The sequence below is a fragment of the Cetorhinus maximus genome, chromosome 5, assembly GCF_964194155.1.
Source record: "Cetorhinus maximus chromosome 5, sCetMax3.hap1.1, whole genome shotgun sequence".
NCBI lineage: Eukaryota > Metazoa > Chordata > Chondrichthyes > Lamniformes > Cetorhinidae > Cetorhinus > Cetorhinus maximus.
In genome coordinates, this window is record NC_135883.1 from 1,522,907 (window position 1) to 1,543,582 (window position 20,676).

Consider the following 20,676-nt stretch of genomic DNA (forward strand, 5'->3'; position numbering starts at 1 on the left):
CCCCTCCCAACTATAATTCCCTATCTTTAGCAGATTACAGGTGAATATTCAATGTACATTCCTTTTGGAGCTAACCGGTTTGTTTTTATAATGGGGACCCCCTAAAATTGCATACACGACTTCAGCTGTGACCCAAACACTGTCTATACACATTAAGCCCATGCTTAAAACCAAAAATGGTATAGGCCTCTTTTGATTTAACTACCTATGTTTACACTCGCAGTTGCATGTTTACCTGCTTATTAAGTCTGTTTATCCACACCCTTCATTAACATTGGTCACACTGAGCGTGTCTTGGTAAGGTTCCCCTCCGTTGTCTTTTACGAGGGAATTTTCACAGGTGCATCGTGAGTGCAGTTGATGGTCACATTCATTAAAAAATTCAACAAATTTTCCTTGGATGTTTCTTGGAGGACATGAAAATTAAGATTTGTGGAAGATTGTTCCAGTTCTTAATTGTTCTAGAGGAAAAAGGAATTTGCAAAGAAGGCATGTTGAGATGTATACAATTGGAGCTGTTAGTTACAAATTCTTCGAACTCTGTTATTTTGCGTTCAGTGTATTCCTTCGAAATATGTAAATGCCCATTCAAAATTTTAATGGATGCAAGTCAACTGTGGGCCTTTCTTTGGTTCTGGAGACTGTACCAGCCTAGTGAAATGACTGACTGGGAGACACTAGTAGCTCTTTAGTAATTGCTTGTAACAAAGCAAGTTGTCCATTGTTGAACTTTCTCAAGGATGGTCATGTTTTTAGCAGTATATGGGTACCATGGGGCTACACCGGACTGAAGGTGTGGCCTGACTAGCGTTTGGTACAGCATTTCCTTCACTGTGACAAAATGTATTCAGAGTTTTTTGAGGATGTAACTAGTAGGATAGATCAAGGGGAACCAGTAGATCTAATAGAGCAAGATTTCCAAAAGGCATTCAATAAAGTGCCACACAAAACCTTAATAGGCAAGGTAAGAGCACATGGAGTTGGGGGCAATATATTAGAATCGAGAGAGGATTAGTTAGTGGATAGAAAGCAGAGAGTGGGCATAAACAGGGCTTTTTATAGAGTCATAGAGGTATACAGCACAGAAAAAGGCCCTTCGGCCCATCGAGTCTGCGCCGATCAAACAAGTACCTAACTATTCTAATCCCATTTTCCAGCACTAGGCCCATAGCCTTGTATGCCATGGCATCGCAAGTGCACATCCAAATACTTCTTAAATGTTATGAGGGTTTCTGCCTCAACCACTCTTTCAGGCAGTGAGTTCCAGATTCCCACAACCCTCTGGGTGAAAAAATTCTTCCTCACATCCCCTCTAAACTTCCTACCCCTTACCTTAAATCTCTGCCCCCTGGTTATTGATCCCTCCACCAAGGGGAAAAGTTCCTTCCTGTCTACCCTATCTATGTACCTGATAATTTTATACACCTCAATCATGTCCCCCCTCAATCTCCTTTGCTCCAGGGAAAATAACCCCAGTCTATCCAATTTCTCCTCATAACTAAAACTCTCCAGCCCAGACAACGTCCTGGGAAATCTCCGCTGCACTCTCTAGTGCAATCACATCCTTCCTATAATGCGGATTCCAGAACTGCACACAATACTCTTGCTGTGGCCTAACCAGCGTTTTATACAGTTCCAGCATAACCTCCCTGCTCTTATTTCTATGCCTCAGCTAATAAAGGCAAGTATCCCATATGCCTTCTTAACCACCTCATCTACCTGTCCCGCTACCTTAAGGGACCGGTGGACATGTACATTAAGGTCCCTCTGATCCTAGGTACTTCCCAGGGTCCTACCATTCATTGTGTATTCCCGTGCCTTGTTTGTCCTGCCCAAGTGCAGGACAAAAACTCACACTTATCCAGATTAAATTCCATTTGCCACAGATCAGTCCATCTGATCAGCCCGTCTATAGCCTCCTGTAATCTAAGGCTATCCTCCTCACTATTTACCACCCCACCAATTTTCATGTCAACCGCGAACTTACTGATCAACCCTCCTACGTTCAGGTCTTAACCGTTTATATATACCACAAACAGCAAGGGGCCCAACACCTATCCCCGTGGAACCCCACTGGCCTCGGGAATCCAGTCACAAAAACACCCCTCGACCATCATTCCTGCCACTCAGCCAATTCTGGATCCAAATTGCCTTGGATCCTATGGGCTCTAATCTTCGTTATCAGTCTCCCATGTGGGACCTTATCAAAAGCCTTGCTGAAGTCCAAGTAGACTACATCAAATGCATTGCCCTCATCTACACACCTGGTCACCTCTTCGAAAAATTCAATCAAGTTGGTCAGACATGACCTCCCCTTAACAAAACCATGCTGACTGTCCTTGATTAATCCCTGCCTCTCCAAGTGTAGATTAATTCTGTCCCTCAGAATTGTTTCCAATAGTTTCCCCATCTTAGGAGGTTAGACTGACTGGCCTGTAGTTCCCTGGTTTATCGCTTCCTCCCTTCTTGAATAACGGTACCACATTGGCTGTCCTCCAGTCCTCTGGCACCTCTCCTGTGGCCAGAGAGGTATTGAAAATTATTGCCAGCGCCTCTGCTATCTCCTCCCTTGCCTCACTCAACAGCCTGGGATACATTTCATCCAGGCCTAGAGATTTATCTACTTTTAAGCTTGCCAGACTACTTAGAACCTCCTCCCTTTTTATGCTAATTTCTTTAATCATATCACAGTCTTTCTGCCTGATTTCCATACCCACATCGTCCCACTCACTTGTGAACACCGACACAAAGTATTCAGTTAGAACCCTACCTACGTCCTCCGGCTCCACACACAAATTACCGCTATGGTCCTTAATGGGCCCTACTCTTTCCCTAATTATCCTCTTACTCTTAATGTACTTATAAAATAACTGGATTTTCCTTTATTTTACCTGCCAATGTTTTTTCATGCCCCCTTTTTGCTCTCCTAATTTCCTTTTTAAGTTCCCCTCCACACATTCTATACTCCTCTAGGGCTTCTGCTGTTTTGAGCAATTAGATAGGCAGATGGCATTTTGGCCTTTATGGCAAGGGTTTGGGAGTACAAGAACAAGGAAGTCTTGCTGCAGTTGTACAGGGTTTTGGTGAGATTTAAAGGATATACTTGCATTGGGGACAATACAACGAAAGTTCACCAAATTGGTCCCTGGGATGTGGGGATTGTCCTATGATGAGAGGCTGAGTAAATTAGGCTTGTATTCTCTGGAGTTGAGGCAATCTCATTGAAACCTACAAAATTCTGAAGGGGCTTGATAGGGGTAGACACTGAGAGATTGTTTCTGCTGGTTGGGGGGAGTCTAAACACTGGAGCATAGTCTTGGGATGAGGGACTAAGATGAAGGGGAATTACTTGACTCAAAGGGTTGTGAATCTTTGGAATTCTCTACCCCAGAGGGTTGGGGATGCTCCATCGTTGAATACATTTTAAGGTTGTAATGGACAGATTTTTGGTTTCTGAGAATTGAGAGATATGGAAAGCGGATGGGAAATTGGAGTTGAAGCCCAAAATCAGCTAGGATCGTATTGAATGGCAGAGCAGGCTCGAGGGGCTATATGGTCTACTCCTGCTCCTATTTCTTGTGTTCTTGTGAAGTTCCTTATCACAAATTCAAGTACCTTGGATTCCTTGGAAGCTGCGTGATGATTTTTGTACATTCAACGTGGTTACTAATTTGCATGATGTTGCATTTCTCTACGTTAAATTTCTTTCCCCACATATTTGCCCACTTAAAGAGATTTAGATCTTCCTGATGGCCTTGCCTGCAGGAAGCCACATTTGCAAAAAAAACTGCTTTTAAAATAAGATGCACAATTGTTGTCATAGCAACTCTAACTGGCACACATCAAATTCATGTAGATTTTTTTGAAAGTATGATACCTGTATTAAGGAGGAAGGGGGCGATTGAGGTGACTGAGTGTTTGCAAGAGCTATAGAGGTAGAAATAGGGTGATAGTGTGGAAGACGAGCAGAAAAACCTGAGAATGAAAAGGTCTGTTTGTGAAGGTGGTTGCAGGACTTGTCCCATTAGCTATATCGCGAGAGATCAGCTAGTTTGTGTTTATTTTTGGAAGCATTAATGTGCCAACATGCTCAATAAAATTATCATTCAGAATGACTCCTCATTATATGTGACTACTCTTAACTTAGTTTATTTATAGATGATGTTCAGTAACTATTGTCTGAGATCTAGCCCCAGAGGCAGAATAGGATTCTTCTGATGGCAGACCTATAGATTGCGCTTACTGTGGACCTGCAAATCTATCTCCAGGGTAAAAGAACTAAATTAAGCAGCATAAATACCAGTTGTCCAGAATCCTAATTAAAGCAGTGCCATTGTGAAAGCAGCCAGACTCTTTGGATCACTGCAGAATAATTTAATGCTTTCTTATTGAAGGAGAGAACAAATCATAATTTTTATCTTACCAGTTATAACAAAATCAAAAATTGCTGAGACCTGGAAATAGGTCTTGGCATAACTAGTCATTCGGTTAAGAAATGCTATGTCACACAGGAGGGCTAAACAATGAGAGAGAATTTTGGCTTTGCCTCTCGAGTCTGAAATGCCTTCTGATCATGCAATGCTCCATCTTTAGATTAAAGTCAGTAACCACCCGACCCATTCCACTGTATTCTGCAAAATTCCTTTGGGTTCTTCATTGTGGCATGAGCACCAATTCTCCATAAATCTGACTTCAACAATCTTGAATCCTAAAGGGAATGTTAGCAGGAATAAGGCCAGTTACTGAAAAGTGGAGCAAATGAAAAATTGTCAAAACGACAATATTCTTAAATAGGTCTTTGTGCTTTAATTTCAGGTTTGTGGGAACATTGGGTACAATTACGATTAAATGTAAAGATCTGCGCATCATTCACCTGGACATTCCTGGTATGGAAGAATGTTTAAACATCGCCAGTTCTATTGAGGTGAGATTTTTCTTTCTCTGTTGTTTTCCAAATTGTTGCCGATCATACTGAAACAGAGCCTCTCCAAAGATTTGAATTTAGTGCTGAAGATCAGACATGGCATGAATTAAATAAACGCTGAATATTCCTCTATTTTGCCCCAAAGTATACTTCAGTTCTAATGTCAGGTCCCGAAGACGGGAGAGATCATAAACTGTTAGATCAAACCTTACCTTTTTGCTTCTTTAAAAGTGGACTTTGCTGAACCAAAAGATGGCTGCTATAGGTCACATGATTGACAAGTTGGCTACAGTTTCTGGAAATTTCCAACAGCAGTTACAGGACAAAAGCTTAACTCTCATTCTTGTGGAATTTGACACCTCTCACTGTGAGGCCGTATTACAATCAATGAAACCAGCGATCAGCAGATGACCTATCTCCCCAGCTTGGCCCTGTAACAACAGTGAAGCCATCGAAACTTGTTATACCTGTAGAAGTGCTAAAAGACTCCATTTATCTCCTAAAGTTAACAATGGATTTTGACCAGAGGCAAAGAAACTGCTTGTTAGTTTGCAGCTGACTTATTAATGGGCAACATCACATGACCTAAGCCTTTGGAAGGTTTTAATATTACAATTCTAGGCTCGCAATTCAGTTTGCTGTTTAAACTCCAGCCTGCAAACATCAAAGCAGAATTCCAGGCTGACCAACTGTCTGCATCAAGTCTAAGCCTCCTCAACAGCCTTTGGCGTTTGGCAAAAAGCAGGTTCACTTACTACGATCACGTTTAATCTGAGACTAGCTTTGGATAATTAGTTCGAAATATGGCCTCAAAACAAAGGATAATCTTGCAAGTAGTAACTGAAATCCAACTGAAAGGACATGATTTTTCAGGACTTAAGGAAGTGAGAATAACAACAGCATCCCATTGAACTTATTTTTTAATCATACAGTTGATTCCAAGGATAAATTTTCCTTTATTTATGCAGTTTACCAGGAACAAGGCTAAACAGCTTCCCGTCTATCCTGGTATGCAAGTTGACACTTTCTGTGGATGGCCTGAAGGCATATGACAACAGCAAAGAGAAGAATGTGCCAAAGGGCGTCTGTGCTAGATGACGATCTTTTTTGACCCCACTTTGTATCTAAGGGTTCCGATGTTACCCTGCCATAGCTGACCCCATTGTGTTGTCATGGAAAGAAAGGATCATTCTAAGATCGGATGGGCAATGGCCTTTTGCCCAAAAACCACCTGAACAGTGAATTGGCCACTGCATCATGACCACCTGGGTGCCTGTGCCTCCTATATAAGGACACCTGCAAGCAAGATATGAAGATGGAGGACATTGACACTGACAATTGGAAGGCAGCCGCCAACGGCTGTGATCTCTGCAGGCTGGAAGTTTAGAAGGGCATAGGAAGAGGTGAGCAGAAATTAAAAGCTCAGCTGGGTGAAAAGAGGGCCCAGAGAAAAGGTGGTCAGTAAATCCTGCCCTTCATGAGCCCTGTGTCTTCCTCTGCAGCAAATGCGGCAGAGACTGCTATGCCAGAGTGGGGCTCCTGAGCCACACCAGGCAATGCTTCAGACAAGAGTTGATCACCAAGGTGCAAACCATTGTCTCATGAGATGGAAGGCTGCCGACCAACCAGGAATGGAAGTAAGCCATCTGGCCTTGCTTGCTCCGCTGTTCCATCGGATCATGGATGATCTGCACACTAACTCCATTTACCTACTTTGGTTTATCCATTTTCCTTGATATCTTTACCTAGCAAAAATCTATCTGTCTCAAACGTGCCATTTCTCCCAGCATCCACAGACTTTTGGCAGGAAGTTCCAGATTTTTTTTGTTGGAAAAAGTGCTTTTTAAATGGCTTGGCTTTAGTTTTTGATTGGAGGAAAATTAGGAACAGGAAACAGAGGTAATAGGTTCTCATTATCATTCTCATCAAATTCTTTTAACATTTAAACATGTTGATCAGATCACCCCTCAGTCTTTGATACTCGAACAATTTTACTATGCATGGTTAGAAAGTTCACCTAGAGTGAAGTGTGCATTTTGCATGACTTGTCTGTTGCTGGCTTGTTATTGCAATTGTGCTGAGCTCCAGATATAAATGTAAATGGTGACAGGCTGTACTCTGGGAATAGAACGTTGTGTAGGTGAAATTTAAAGGAATGTAGACAATTAATTGGAAGATATCTGGAGTAGGGGACAAAAGTCCTTGCAGCTCTAGGTCAAGTTGAAGCTCGAAGCCTTTCAGCACATTGGCAACTAATGCCAAGGTTGAAGGGATGATGGCTAAGAAGTGACAGACAAAAACCAAATAGGCAGGTTACAGAGCAGGCCAGCCCCTGACCCTCAGGTTAATGCCTACAGAGGCAGATGTGGTTTTGCATGAGGAAGGTATCCTTTTGTTCCAGCCAAAACGCCCCCCCCCCCCCCCCCCCCCCCCCCCCACAAGTCAGTGTTACAGCATGTCTGGAAGGAGGTTTAGGGGAGTGGAAGTTTCTGCTGACTGGCATTAATATTGGCTGAGATTGCCCCATCTTGGCATGCCAGTTGCAGGCATCCTTAGAGCAGATAACACAACCCTGCACCTTGTTATCTGCTGATCCAGACCCTGTGAAGATCACTTCCTCGCAGTTTACTTTGGATGGAACAATACGTGGAGACATGGTTGGTGTCTTTGTTAGTGGAGCTAACTTTTGAACACACTGGCATACTTTTATACTGTATTCCTTGGACCGTGTTGTGGTAGAGCTCTGGAAGAAACACGCAACACTGTGGCAAGTAATGCTCGTACCTTCAGATCTGTTTTCATAGTGCGTTCTGGAATGATGGCCTCTGCTATTACTGACTATCTGATCAAGTAGAGTTGGGGTATCTCCTGAAGGCACAGGTACTGGTAGGTAGGCACAAAAACTCTCAGCTGCAGCATCCATTTATTGTTGTCCTTTTCTTTGTAAAAGCTGAGAGAGTAATTTTTGTTGGCAATGCTGCTGGTGGCTTAAAGACGTGGGAGTGAACATGGAGGAACAGAACAAGAGTCCAAAAGGGGCCAAAATAGTCATATTTATATACTGTATCCTTTGAATTTGCTTTTATCAGGTTTGCAGTTGCTCACAACCCTTCATGTGCATAATCTATCCTGAGCACCGTTCAAGGACAAACATCATTAAATTGGATGCAGGGTGTCCCAACCCACATTTTAATTTGTGTGTGTAGTTCTCATGAAAGACAAATGGGCATTTCCTGCTAAGATATTGCTGCTGTCAGAAATACATGCGAGGTGCAAAATGGGTTTACACTCATTCACTTGATTTTAGGTAACAAAATCAATAGGTAACAAAATCAATATTACTTACATATGTAGATTGACACTGAGAAAAATAGAAACTTGGAACAAGAATAGAAAATGCGGGAAAAACTCAGCAGGTCTAGCAACATCTGTGGAGAGAGACAGTTAACATTTCGAGACCGTATGATCCTTCTTCAGAGCTGAAGAGAAGTGGAAATGTGATGAAATTTATACTGTTTAAGGGAGGTGGGGCAGATGGAGCTGCATAGAAGGCCAACAATAGGTGGGGATAAAGATGCCATGAATTAAAGGACAAAGGAAGTGTTAATGGCAGTGGTTAGTGCTTAAAAAAGTGCTGATAGTGGCATAAAGATAAGAAAGCAGTATGTGATAATAGTAGAACAAGGGTAGCATTGTGAGAAAGAACAACATGGAACAAGTAACAGATGGCCCATTTTGGGTGGGGGCGGGGCTGCAGTGAAAGGATAGAAAATGGGATAGAAGGAGGGATTTAAAAAAAGGGGGTAAAACCATGGATAAATGAATAAAAATAAGTGGATGAAAAATAAAAATGAATGTAGAGAAAAGGGGACTTAAAAAAAAAAGGGGTGGGGATGGAGGAGAGAGTTCATAATCTGAAGTTGTTGAACTCAGTGATAAGTCCAGAAGGCTGTAAAGTGCCTAACGGAAGAAACTTGGGTTAGATTAACTCTTAGAACCTTTAGAATGATCGTCCTAAACAGAGTTGTTGTATTTAGTGACCGCTTTCATGCCTTCGGAGACGGCGTGTTTAGCCAGTTCCCCAGACAGCATGAGGCAGATGGCACTGTGAATCTCCCTGGCCGAGATGGTGTGGCACTTCTTGTGTTGAATGAGGTGTGAAGCCTCGGAGGCGGTGTGCTCAAATGTCGACAACGAAGGAATTCATAACACTCATGTCCTTGGGTGAGATCCTGGTGGAAGGTTGGACCTGAGTCAGACCCTGTACATCGTAAGTGGAATAGCTCTGCTTGCGAGATTCCCTCCACTTCATGGGCGGCTTCTTGGTGACTTTAGCCAGTGACTGCTTTGATGCCTTATGGGATGTACCGCCCTTAGCTGCAGCCACCATCTCAGGCATTCCGCTTGATTTGGATCAAATCAGTCCTGCTCATTGACAAGCGTATTAGGTAATGCTTCCTTTCAGTATTGAATCGCATTTCTGATTTAAATCATAGGAAAATTGTCTGCCCACAATTCGGAGTAGATCCCAGTCTGGGGTAATTACTTTGACAGCTCGTTCTGCATTCTTTGAGAATTGGTGAGCGTCATCTCGAGTTGACAGCTTGTTGGGAAGAGACTTCACTTCACGGACTATATCTCGAGTGACTCATTTGCTGAGGCACAGTTTCAGAGTGTATGTGAATTTTGTAATCAGCAACCAATGTTGTCTGCTGTAAAGCCAGTTTAACCAGTGTAACCAGTTTAGCCTCAAAAGTGTACAGTTGGTGGAAGTAGCCTTTTGCTTCAGGGCCCCATGTTTTTTTAGAAAAAATGTAGTGGCTTAATTTTTTTTTCCCTAAAATGAGTTTCGGGAGGTATATATGCTCATTGTGAAAACTTCAAATACTTTATGTTCATATGCCTTGTGTAAATAAACTCTTGCTAGTTCAGAGGTAGTGTCTTGTTCCAGTCGGATTTTTACTTGGTTAGCCTTCCAAAAAGAAAGAAGACAGTGTTGACAATACTAGGTCCCTTCAAGAGTAAACTAGGACAAGCTTCAGAGTGAATTGAGAGCAGGCACTGGAAATGGCAATGGCAATCTGACCCCTGTTGACCCTGCAAAGTCCTCCACACTAATGCTCGGCGGCTAGTACCAAAATTGTGAGAGCTGTCTCACAGACTAGTCAAGCCTGACGTAGTCATCCTCATGGAATCATACCTTAGAGATAATGTCCCAGACACCACCATCACCATCCCTGGGTATGTCCTGTCCCACCAGTAGGACAGGCCCAGCAGAGGGGCGGCACAGTGGTATACAGTCGGGAGAGAGTTGCCCTGGGAGTCCTCAACATTGACTGCAGAACCCATGAATTCTCATGGCATCAGGTCAAACCTAGGCAAGGAAACCCCTTGCTGATTACCACTGACTGCCTTCCCTCCGCTGATAGTCAATACTCCTCCATGTTGAACACCACTTGGAGGAAGCACTGAGGGTGGCAAGGGTGCAGAATGTACTCTGGTTAGGGGACTTCAATGTCCATCACCAAGAGTGGCTCGGTAGCACCACTACTGACGAGCTGGCCGAGTCCTAAAAGACATAGCTGCTAGACTGGGCCTGTGGCAGGTGGTAAAGGAAAACCACACTTGACTTCATCCTCGCCAACCTGATTGCCGCAGATGCATCTGTCCACGACAGTATTGGTAGGAATGATCGCCACACAAGATGAAGTCCTGCCTTCACATAGAGGATACTCTGCAACATGTTGTGTTGTACTGCCACTGTGCTAAATGGGATAGATTTCAAACAGATCTAGCAGCTTGAGACTGGGCATCCATGAGGCACAGTGGGCCGTCAGCAGCAGCAGAATTGTACTCGAACATAGTCTGTAACCTCACGGCCCAGCATATCCCTGGCCCGGCATATCCCTGACTCTGCCATTTCCATCAAGCCAGCGGATCAACCCTGGTTCAATCAAGTGCGCAGAAGGGTATGCCAGGAGTAGTACCAGGCATACCTAAAAATGACATGTCAAGCTGGTGAAGCTATAACACAGGACTACTTGTATGCCAAACAGCATAAGCAGCAAGTGATAGACAGGACCAAGCGATCCCACAACCAACGGATCAGATCTAAGCTCTGCAGTCCTGCCACATCCAGTCATGAATAGTGGTGGACAATTAAACAACTCACTGGAGGAAGAGCCTCCCCAAATATCCCCAATGATGGAGGAGCCCAGCACATCAGTGCAAAAGATAAGGCTGAAGCATTTGCTACAATCTTCAGCCAGAAGTGTGGAGTAGAAGATCTCGGCCTCCTCTGCAGGTCCTCACCATTACAGTTGCCAGTCTTCAGCCAATTTAATTCACTCCATGTGATATCAAGAAATGGCTGAAGGCACTGGATACTGCAAAGGCTATGGCCCCTGACAATTTTTTGGCAATAGTACTGAAGGTTTGTGCTCCAGAACTTGCTGTGCCCCGAGCCAAGCTGTTCTGGTACAGCGACAGCACTGGCATCTACCCAGCAATGTGGAAAATTGCCCAGGCATGTCCTGTACACACAAAGCAGGACAGGACAAATCCAACCCGGCCAATTACCGTTCCACCAGTCTACTCTCGATCATCAGCAAAGTAATGGATGGGGCCATCAACAGTGCTATCATGTGGCACTTGCTTAGCAATAACCTGCTCACTGACGCTCAGTTTGGGTCCTGCCAGGGTCACTCAGCTCCTGACCTCATTACAACCTTGTTTCAAACATGGACAAACCAGCTGAACTCTTGAGGTGAGGTGAGAGTGACTGCCCTTGACATTAAGGCAGCATTTGACCGAATGTGGCATCAAGGAGCCCTAGCAAAACAGGAGTCAATAAGAATCGGGAAAAACTCTGCTGGTTGGAGTCATACCTAGCACAAAGGAAGATGATTGTGGTTGTTGGAGGTCAGTCATCTCAGCTCCAGGACATCACTGCAGGAGTTCCTCAGGATAGTGTCCTTGACCCAACCATCTTCAGCTGCTTCATCTATGACCTTCCTTCTATCATAGAGCCAGAAGTGGGGATGTTCACTGCTAATTTAGTTGAGCACCATTTGCAACTCCTCAGATGCTGAAGCAGTCCATAGTCCATGCCCAAATGTAGCAATACCCCTGGGTAATATCCAAGCTTAGCGGTCGATTTGTCTAGGGAAGAGTGTGTAGATAGCCTGGATCATGTTGAGATCAAAAAAGAGGTGTTAGACGTCTTGAAGAATATTAAAGTGGATAAATCCCCAGGGCCAGATGGGATCTACCCCAGAGTACTGAGGGAGGCAAGGGAGGAGATTGCTGGGGCCTTGACAGAAATCTTTGTATCCTCACTGGCTACGGGTGAGGTCCCAGGGGACTGGAGAATAGTCAATGTTGTTCCATTGTTTAAGAAGGGTAGCGGGGATAATCCAGGAAATTACAGGCCAGTGAGCCTTACGTCAGTGGTAGGGAAATTATTGGAGAAGATTCTTCGTGACAGGATTTATTATCATTTGGAAACAAATGGGCATATTGGTGAGAGGCAGCATGGTTTTGTGAAGGGGAGGTCGTGTCTCACTAACTTGATCGAGTTTTTCGAGGAAGTGACAAAGATGATCGACGATGGAAGGGCAGTGGATGTTATATACGTGGATTTCAGTAAGGCCTTTGACAAGGTCCCTCATGGCAGACTGGTACAGAAGGTAAAGTCGCGTGGGATCAGAGGTGAGCTGGCAAGATGGATAAAGAATTAGCTTGGTCATAGAAGACAAAGGGTAGCAGTAGAAGGGTGCTTTTCTGAATGGAGAGCTGTGACTAGTGGAGTTCCGCAGGGATCAGTGCTGGGACCTTTGCTGTTTGTAGTATACATAAATGATTTGGAGGATAATGTAACTGGGCTAATTAGTAAGTTTGCAGACGACACTAAGGTTGGAGGAGTTGCAGATAGTGAAGAGGATTGTCAAAGGATACAACGGGATATAGATCGGTTGGAGACTTGGGCGGAGAAATGGCAGATGGAGTTTAATCCAGACAAATGTGAGGTAATGCGTTTTGGAAGGTCTAATACAGGCAGGAATTACACAGTAAATGGCAGAACCCTTAAATGCATCAACGGGCAGAGGGATCTGGGTGTACAGGTCCACAGGTCACTGAAAGTGGCAACGCAGGTGGATAAGGTAGTCAGGAAGGCATACAGCATGCTTGCCTTCATTGGCAGGGGTATTGAGTATAAAAGCTGGGAAGTCATGCTGCAGCTGTATAGAACCTTGGTTAGGCCACACTTGGAATATTGCGTGCAATTCTGGTCACTACATTACCAGAAGGATATGGAGAAGTTGGAGAGGGAGCAGAGGAGGTTTACCAGGATGGTGCCTGGTCTGGAGGTTATTAGCTATGAGGAGAGGTTGGAGAAACTCGGATTGTTCTCACTAGAGTGACGGAGATTGAGGGGCGACTTGATAGAAGTTTACAAAATTATGAGTGGCATGGACAGAGTAGATAGTCAGAATTTTTTTCCCAGGGTGGAAGAGTCAATTACTAGGGGACATAGATTTAAGGTGAGAGGAGAAAACTATGGAGGAGATGTGCGGGGCAGAGGGTAGTGAGTGTCTGGAATTCGCTGCCAGAGGAGGTGGTGGAAGCAGGTACGATAGTGGGGTTTAAGAGGCAGCTTGACAAATACATGAGTAGGATGGGAATAGAGGGATACGGACCCCGGAAGTGCAAAATGTTTTAGTATGACAGGCAATATGATCGGCGCAGGCTTGGAGGGCGGAAGGGCCTGTTCCTGTGCTGTACTTTTCTTTGTTCTTTTTACAAAATGCACTGCAGTAATTCACCAAGGCTCCTATGACAGCACCTTCGAAACCCACGGCCACCACCATCTAGCTGGACAAGGACAGCAGATAGATGGGAACACCACCACCTGGAAGCTCCCCTCCAAGTCACTCACCATCCTGACTTAGAAATATATCACCGTTCCTTTACTGTGGGTGGGTCAAAATCCTGGAACTCCCTTCTGAACAGCACTGTGGATGTCCCACACCACGTGAACTGCAGCGGTTCAAGAAAGCAGCTCACCACCACCTTCTCAAGGGCAACTAGGGGTGGGCAATAAATGCTGGCCCAGCCAGTGAAGTCCACACCCTGTGACTGAATTTAAAAAAAGCAAAAAACGTGATGCTCATAGAAGCTTCCAGTAGTGGAAGGGGTTGTTTCTGGACAGGGAAAGGATCCAGAAGGAAAGAGTGGAAACTGGTATTTGTACTGAACTGAATAGTTTAACAATAAAACAGTTGTGATTCGCAGTGTGTCTTCTGCCTGATTCAGTAAATGGATATCCACCTATTAGAGAAGCGTTAGATCCAAGTAACTGATGTATGGAGTATCTAGCATAACACTGCAAAAGTTTTGGCACGCTTCATGTAGCACACATTTTCATGAATCTGATATAAAATGTTTTTGTGTTGAATGGTGATCAGAAATCTGTTCCTGCTCGCCCATGCAGATAAGCTCATTAATATTGGTGAAATTCACTCTCTATGAAAAGCTTAAGCATGAATGTTGCCTTCTTTTGGTTTTGTCATAATCTGTAATGGGTTGCCAGTACCTGCAAAAGATGGCACAAGTAGTTTTGGTTAATGAAACATAAATGAAATGTTTTGTGGTATTTACCTTGGCAGTCTACACCACAGGAACTGCAGCAGTTCAGGAAGGCAGCTCACCACCACCTTCTCAAGGGCAAATAGGGATGGACAATAAATGCTGGCCAAGCCAGCGATGCCCACATCCTGTAAATTAATTTTTAAAATGTCTGGTTCAGTTAGGAACGCACTTGCTTTAGTATTAAAGACTATTGAAACATCATGGCGCACTCAAGGACTTGGGCTAAGAATCTGGCTGGTACTCCAGTACTGACAGTGGGCTGCAATGTTTGAGGTGCCGCTCCTTCAGATAAGGCATTAAACTGGCAAGTAAGATAAAAATTCCTTTGGTTACTGGATAATGTTATCTAGTGTACCATTCAGCCCTTGGTCCTAGGTTCAGTTCCTTGTCTGTGCTAGTAAACAATCACACTTAGTGTGTTGGATGTTGGGATGCTGTTTCAATTGGCTTAAGGTCCATAGAACAAATTGGCCAGGTTCTTGTTCCTGATGGTTACCCAGTGACTGTGAATGAAAAGTTTGCATGTGGGAGTTAGGTGCATTTCGGCATGATACAAAATGGCTGGTGGCACCATACAAACTGGAGGATTTGATGCTTTCAGGTAAGGGAGGGGGGGAATAAAATTGAAGACTTTTTAAAAAAAATAATAACAACTTGGCCTACACGTTTGCTGTATAATCTTGGAAATGATTATGATATTTTTTCCTTGTTCAGGCCTTATCTACTCTGGATTCCTCCACATTGATGTATCCTTTCTTTTATCGACCTATGTTTGAGGTCTTGGAAGATGGATGGCACTCCTTCCTTCCGGAACATGAGTTTACTTTGCTTTCTGCAGTGGTGAGTCCAAGCTTAAGTAGTTGCAAATACAGTATATGAATTTGTGCCAACTATTTGCGTTTTTGAGTTTTTGTTATATTATGACTTAGGTAGACAAGCTGCTGAAAGTGCAGAAACGAAATGGCAGTAATAGTCTAGGATTTCCACTATCCTGGTATGATATTAACTGGGATAAATTAAGTGTAAATGGTACAGAGGATACAAAATTGCTTGATGTATTTGGGAGAATTTTTTAGCCAGTATGTGGCAGGCCTAACGAGAAGGAGCAGTTCCCTCAAAGCAAAAGGGTGGAACTCAAAGCTAGACGCCACTGGATGTCAGAAAACATAGCGTAGCATTGTAGGATAAGGCAAAAAAAAGGCTTATGTCAGATGCCAAGAGCTTAATATTGTAGAAAACTTAAAGGAGTATAGAAAGCGCAGGGGTGAAATTAAAAAGGAAATTAGGAAAGCAAAGAGAGGACATGAAAAAAATATTGACAAGTATTACCAAAGAAAATCCAAAGATCTTTTGTGTATGTGTAAAAGAGCAAGATGATTAAGGAAAGAGTGGGACCTTTTAGACCAAAAAGATAATTTGTGTATGGAAGCGCAATACATGGCCATGGTTCTTGATAAACACTTGTCCCTCTCTTCTACGAAAACAGACCAAGGCAGACATTGTAGTTGAAGAGAGTGAAATATTAGATGGTATAAACATAGGAAAGGAATATTAAGGTGCTTAGCATCCTTGGGTCACCAGGCCTGGATGAAATGTATCCAGGCTATTAAGGGAAGAAATGGCAGAGGCTCTGATCATCATTTTCTAATCGTGTCTGGCTACAGGCATGGTGTCGGAAGACTGGTGGACTGCGGACATACCATTGAAAGCGTGGAGGGTCTAGCCCATGTAATTATAGGCCAGTTGACCTAACCTCTTGGGTGGGCAAATTATATTTTTAAAAAATCTGAGACATATAGTTTAGAGGGCATGGATTAATGAAGGACAATCAGCATAGATTCAGTAAGGGAAGGTCGTTTCTAATTAGTTTGATTAATTTTTTATAGGAAGTAACAAGGAGGGTCAGTGAGGGTAGTGCATTTGATGCAGTCTATATGTATTTGAGCAATGCTTTTGAGAAGATCTATGTGGTAGATTGAGTAAATGAAAAGCTTATGGGACCCATTAGAAAGTAGAAAATTGGATCCAAAATTGGTTCAATGGCAGGAAGCAAAGGGTTATGGTTGGGTGTTTCTGTGATTGGAAGGCTATTTCCAGTGGGGTTCAACAGGGCTCAGTAATGGTTCTCTTGCTATTTGTGGTATATATTAATGATTTAGACTTAATCATGTCCCTTACATTTAAGAAGTTTGCAAATAATATGAAAATTGGCCATGTGGTTGATAATGAGGGATAAAGCTGTAAACTAGGAAGAGCTCAGTGGACTGGACAGACGTGCAAAAAAGTGGTAAATTAAATTCAATCTGTAGAAGTGTGAGGTGTAATGTATTTGGGGAGGACAAGCAAGGCAAAAGACTGCACAATAAATGGTAGGACAGTGAAGTATAGAGGAACAAAGGGACCTTAGTGTGTATTTCTACAGATCCCTGAAGGTAACAGGATGGGTAGATAAGTTAGTAAAGAAGGCACGTAGGATACGTTGCTATATTGGCTGAGACCTAGGGTATAAGAGCAGGGAGATGATGCTAGAACTGTTTAAAAGACTAGACTGCAATTAGTATTGTGTACAATTCTGGTCACTGCATTGCAGGAAGATATGATCAGAGGGGAGAGAAGAGATTTAATGAGGACATTGTTGGGAATGGCGACTTTTAAACATGAGGAAAGACTGGGTAGGCTGTGTTTGTTTTCTTTGTAACAGAGGAGGCTGACAGGTGATTTCATTAAGATTTAGAAATTTGAGGGGCTGAGAAGAGCGGATACGAAGAACCTATTCCATTAGCAGAGAGGTCAATAACCTGTGGTTAACAAAGGTGGTTAATGAGAGTATGCAGTCAAAAACGTAAGGCATACAAAGTGTTAAGTACTGCTAGGCCTGAGGATTAGGGATTTTTTAGGAACCAGCAGTGATGACTAAAAAGCTAATAAATAGGGAGAAAATTGATTGAAAGTAAATTGTCAAGAAATATAAAACAAACAGCAAGAGCTTCTATAGGTATATAAAAAGAAAGCGAGTAGCTAAAGTGAGCTTGGACCCTTGGTGGATGTGACTGGAGAATTGATAACGAGGAACAAGGAAATGGCAGATAATTTAAACCAAGATTTTACGCTGGTCTTCACGGTGGAGGACACTATAAAGAACCCAAAGATATCAGATAAGCCAGGAGCTAATGGGAAGAAAGATCTTGTAACAGTCTCTATCACGAGGGACAAAGTATTTGACAAACTAAAGGCAGACAAATCACCAGGACTTGATGGGTTTTAAAGGAAATGGCTGCAGAGGTAGTGGAGGAATTGATCGAAATATTCAAGAACTCTCTGGATTCCGGCAGGGTCCCAGCAGATTAGAAAACTGCTAATGTGCCTGTTCAAGAAGGGAGGGAGACAAAAAGCAGGAAACTATAAACCAGTCAGCCTAACATCTGTCATTGGGAAAATGCTAGATCCCATTATTAAGGAAGAAATAGCAGGATATTTAGAAAAGCTTAATGCAATCAAACAGGAATCGGTAGATGTCGTGTATTTGGATTTCCAGAAGGCTTTGGATAAGGTGCCACATAAAAGGTTATTGGACAAGATAAGAACTCACGGTATTGGGGGCAACATATTAGCATGGATTGAGGATTGGTTAACACGCGGAAGACAGAGAGTCGGGATTAATGGGTCGTTTTCGGGTTGGAAAGACGTAACCAGTGGAGTGCCACAAGGATCAGTCCTAGGGCCTCAATTATTTACTATCTATATTAATGATTTGGAGGGCGGGGCAGAGTGTAATGTATCCAAATTTGCTGACGATACAAAAATAGGTGGGAGGGGCATGTTGTGATTTACACAGGTTGAGTGATTGGGCAAAAACTTGGCAGATGGAGTTTAATGTAGTCAAAAGTGAAGTCATGCACTTTGCTTGGAAGAGTCAAAAGGCAGACCATTATTTGAATGGAGAGAGACTCCAAAAAAGTACAGCAAAGGGATCTAGGTGTCCTTGTGCATAAAACACAAAGTTAACATGCAGGCACAGCAAGTAATTAAGAAGGCAAATGAATTTTGGCCTGCATTGCTAGCAGGTTGGAGTTTAAAAATAGCGAAGTCTTGTTACAACTGTATACCGTGTTGGTGAGGCCGCACCTGGAGTACTGTGTACAGTCTTGGTGCCCGTACTTAAATGATATACTGGCATTGGAAGCAGTTCAAAAGAGAGTCACTGGGCTGATCCTGGGATGAAGGAGTTGACTTATCAAGAACAGCTAAACAGGGTGGGCCTTTATTCGTTAGAGTTTAGAAGAATGAGGGGTGATCATATTGAAATGTACATGATCCTGAGGGGCTTTGACAGGATAGATGTTGAGAAGATGTTTCCACTAGTGGTGGAATCTCAAGCTAGGGGAGTAGTTACAGAATAAGGAGACACTCATATAAAACTGAGATGCGAAGGAATTTCTTCTGAGGGTAGTGAATGTTTGTAATTCTCTACCCCAGAGAGTTGTGGAGGCTAGATCACTGAAAGTTTTTAAAGAGAGGGAGGTAGATTTTTGAAATATCGGAGTTGAGAGCTGTGAGGAGCTGGCATGAAAGAGGAGTTGAGGCCAGGGGTAGATCAGCCATGATCTTATTGAATGGTGCGGCAGGCTTGAGGGGCCGAATGGCCTACTCCTATTTCTTATGTTCTTATAACCAGAGGGCATGGGTTTAAAGTAATTGATGGACGGATTAGAGGGGAATTGAGGAGTATTTTTTTTCCTCCAGTGGTTGGAACCTGGAACTCGCTGTCTGAAAGGGTAACAGAGGCTGAAATCCAACTTATATTTAAATAAGAAATTGGATATGCACTTGATGTGCTGTAACCTACAGGGCTATGGACCAGGTGCTAGAAGGTGGGATTAGATTAGATAGCAATTTCTTGACTGGCACAGGCATGAAGGGCTGAAAAGCTCCCTTCTGTCTTGTAAATCTTTTTGTTTCTGTTATACAAAGGTACAATTTGCCATGACACTAATAGGAATTATTGGAATTTTTCAATGCACGATTGCTCTTGACAGGAAGTGGCTGAGTGCTTGAAGAGTACTACAAACACTGCATTGTGTTGGGAAGTTCTGTTTTTAAATAATACGTAACTTCCATTTTCAGAAACACTCCAGTAGACACTCAACTACTTGATAACAAAATTCTTTCAGAATCTCTTTGCGCAACTCCTGGTAGTTCCATTGGAAACATGAGAACGTGAGTGGGCCATTCAGCCTCTTGAATCACTACAATGCAAACTTCAAAAGATAGCTATTTTCTCAAACTATTATTCATTTTCTTAGCATGTAGCTGGCTTCCATGTAATTATAACATGAAACACAAATCATGACTTGTAGGAGTTCTGTGCCTCCTAATTTATTTGTTTTGTTATTTTAAGTTTTGTCACTAATGAATGCAGGACCCAAAAGACATGCATTTACATTGGCCTGAATTTTTCAGTCAGCGATCGGCTTCGTGCCGCCATTTTACGAGGGTGGGCCAACTAAGGCCCGCCCAGTGTAAGATGTGAGCCATAGCGCTCAGTGCTACCAGTGCAGGCGGGGGAAGGAGAGAGAGAGCCGGGGCCAGCGCTCTTTTGCGTATGCGCACGATAGAGCGCTTCAATCTCCAAGGCATGGAGCTGCCCTCGGGGAGATTGAATCGCTATTGAAATTATTGAAGAAGTGGATTAAAAATTTATTTAAACATGTCCCCTCATGTCACATGAGATGGGACATGTTTTTATATTTTGGAATTTTTAAAAATTTAATTAACAGATGCTTTAGGAAATCTCAACCTGTTCGTGGATGAGGCTTCCTAAAAATACGCGAAGGCCGCTTGGCCTTTTCGCCTGCCCACCGACCTTGAGGTTGAACGGGCAGCATTAACAATTATATTAATTACTTCCTTAATGGCCTTAATAGGCCGTTTAAATATTGGCGGGCGCGCAGCCAACTCTGCGCGCCTGCCAAACAAAGCATCACGAGACAGCGTGATGATGTCGGGACGCACACTCGACATCATCGCGTGTCATTTTACGCGCTGGTGTGTTGGGCCCCCCCCCCCGCATGCTGACTGTACAATTCAGGCCCAGCATTTTT

The 20,676-nt window shown here is 43.2% G+C and overlaps 1 protein-coding gene across 2 annotated transcripts in view; it reads left to right on the forward strand.

Moving 5' to 3' along the window:
* The first annotated feature begins 4,819 nt into the window (after window positions 1–4,819).
* Window positions 4,820–20,676, forward strand: part of LOC144680448 (myotubularin-related protein 9) — an 81,319-nt gene continuing 65,462 nt past the window's right edge. For both annotated transcript variants that reach the window (XM_078541412.1, XM_078541414.1), the window contains exons 1-2: window positions 4,820–4,924; window positions 15,290–15,415. In XM_078541412.1, the coding sequence (XP_078397538.1) occupies window positions 4,889–4,924; window positions 15,290–15,415 (162 nt within the window). In that variant the 5' untranslated portion in view covers window positions 4,820–4,888. The remainder of the gene's footprint in view (window positions 4,925–15,289; window positions 15,416–20,676) is intronic.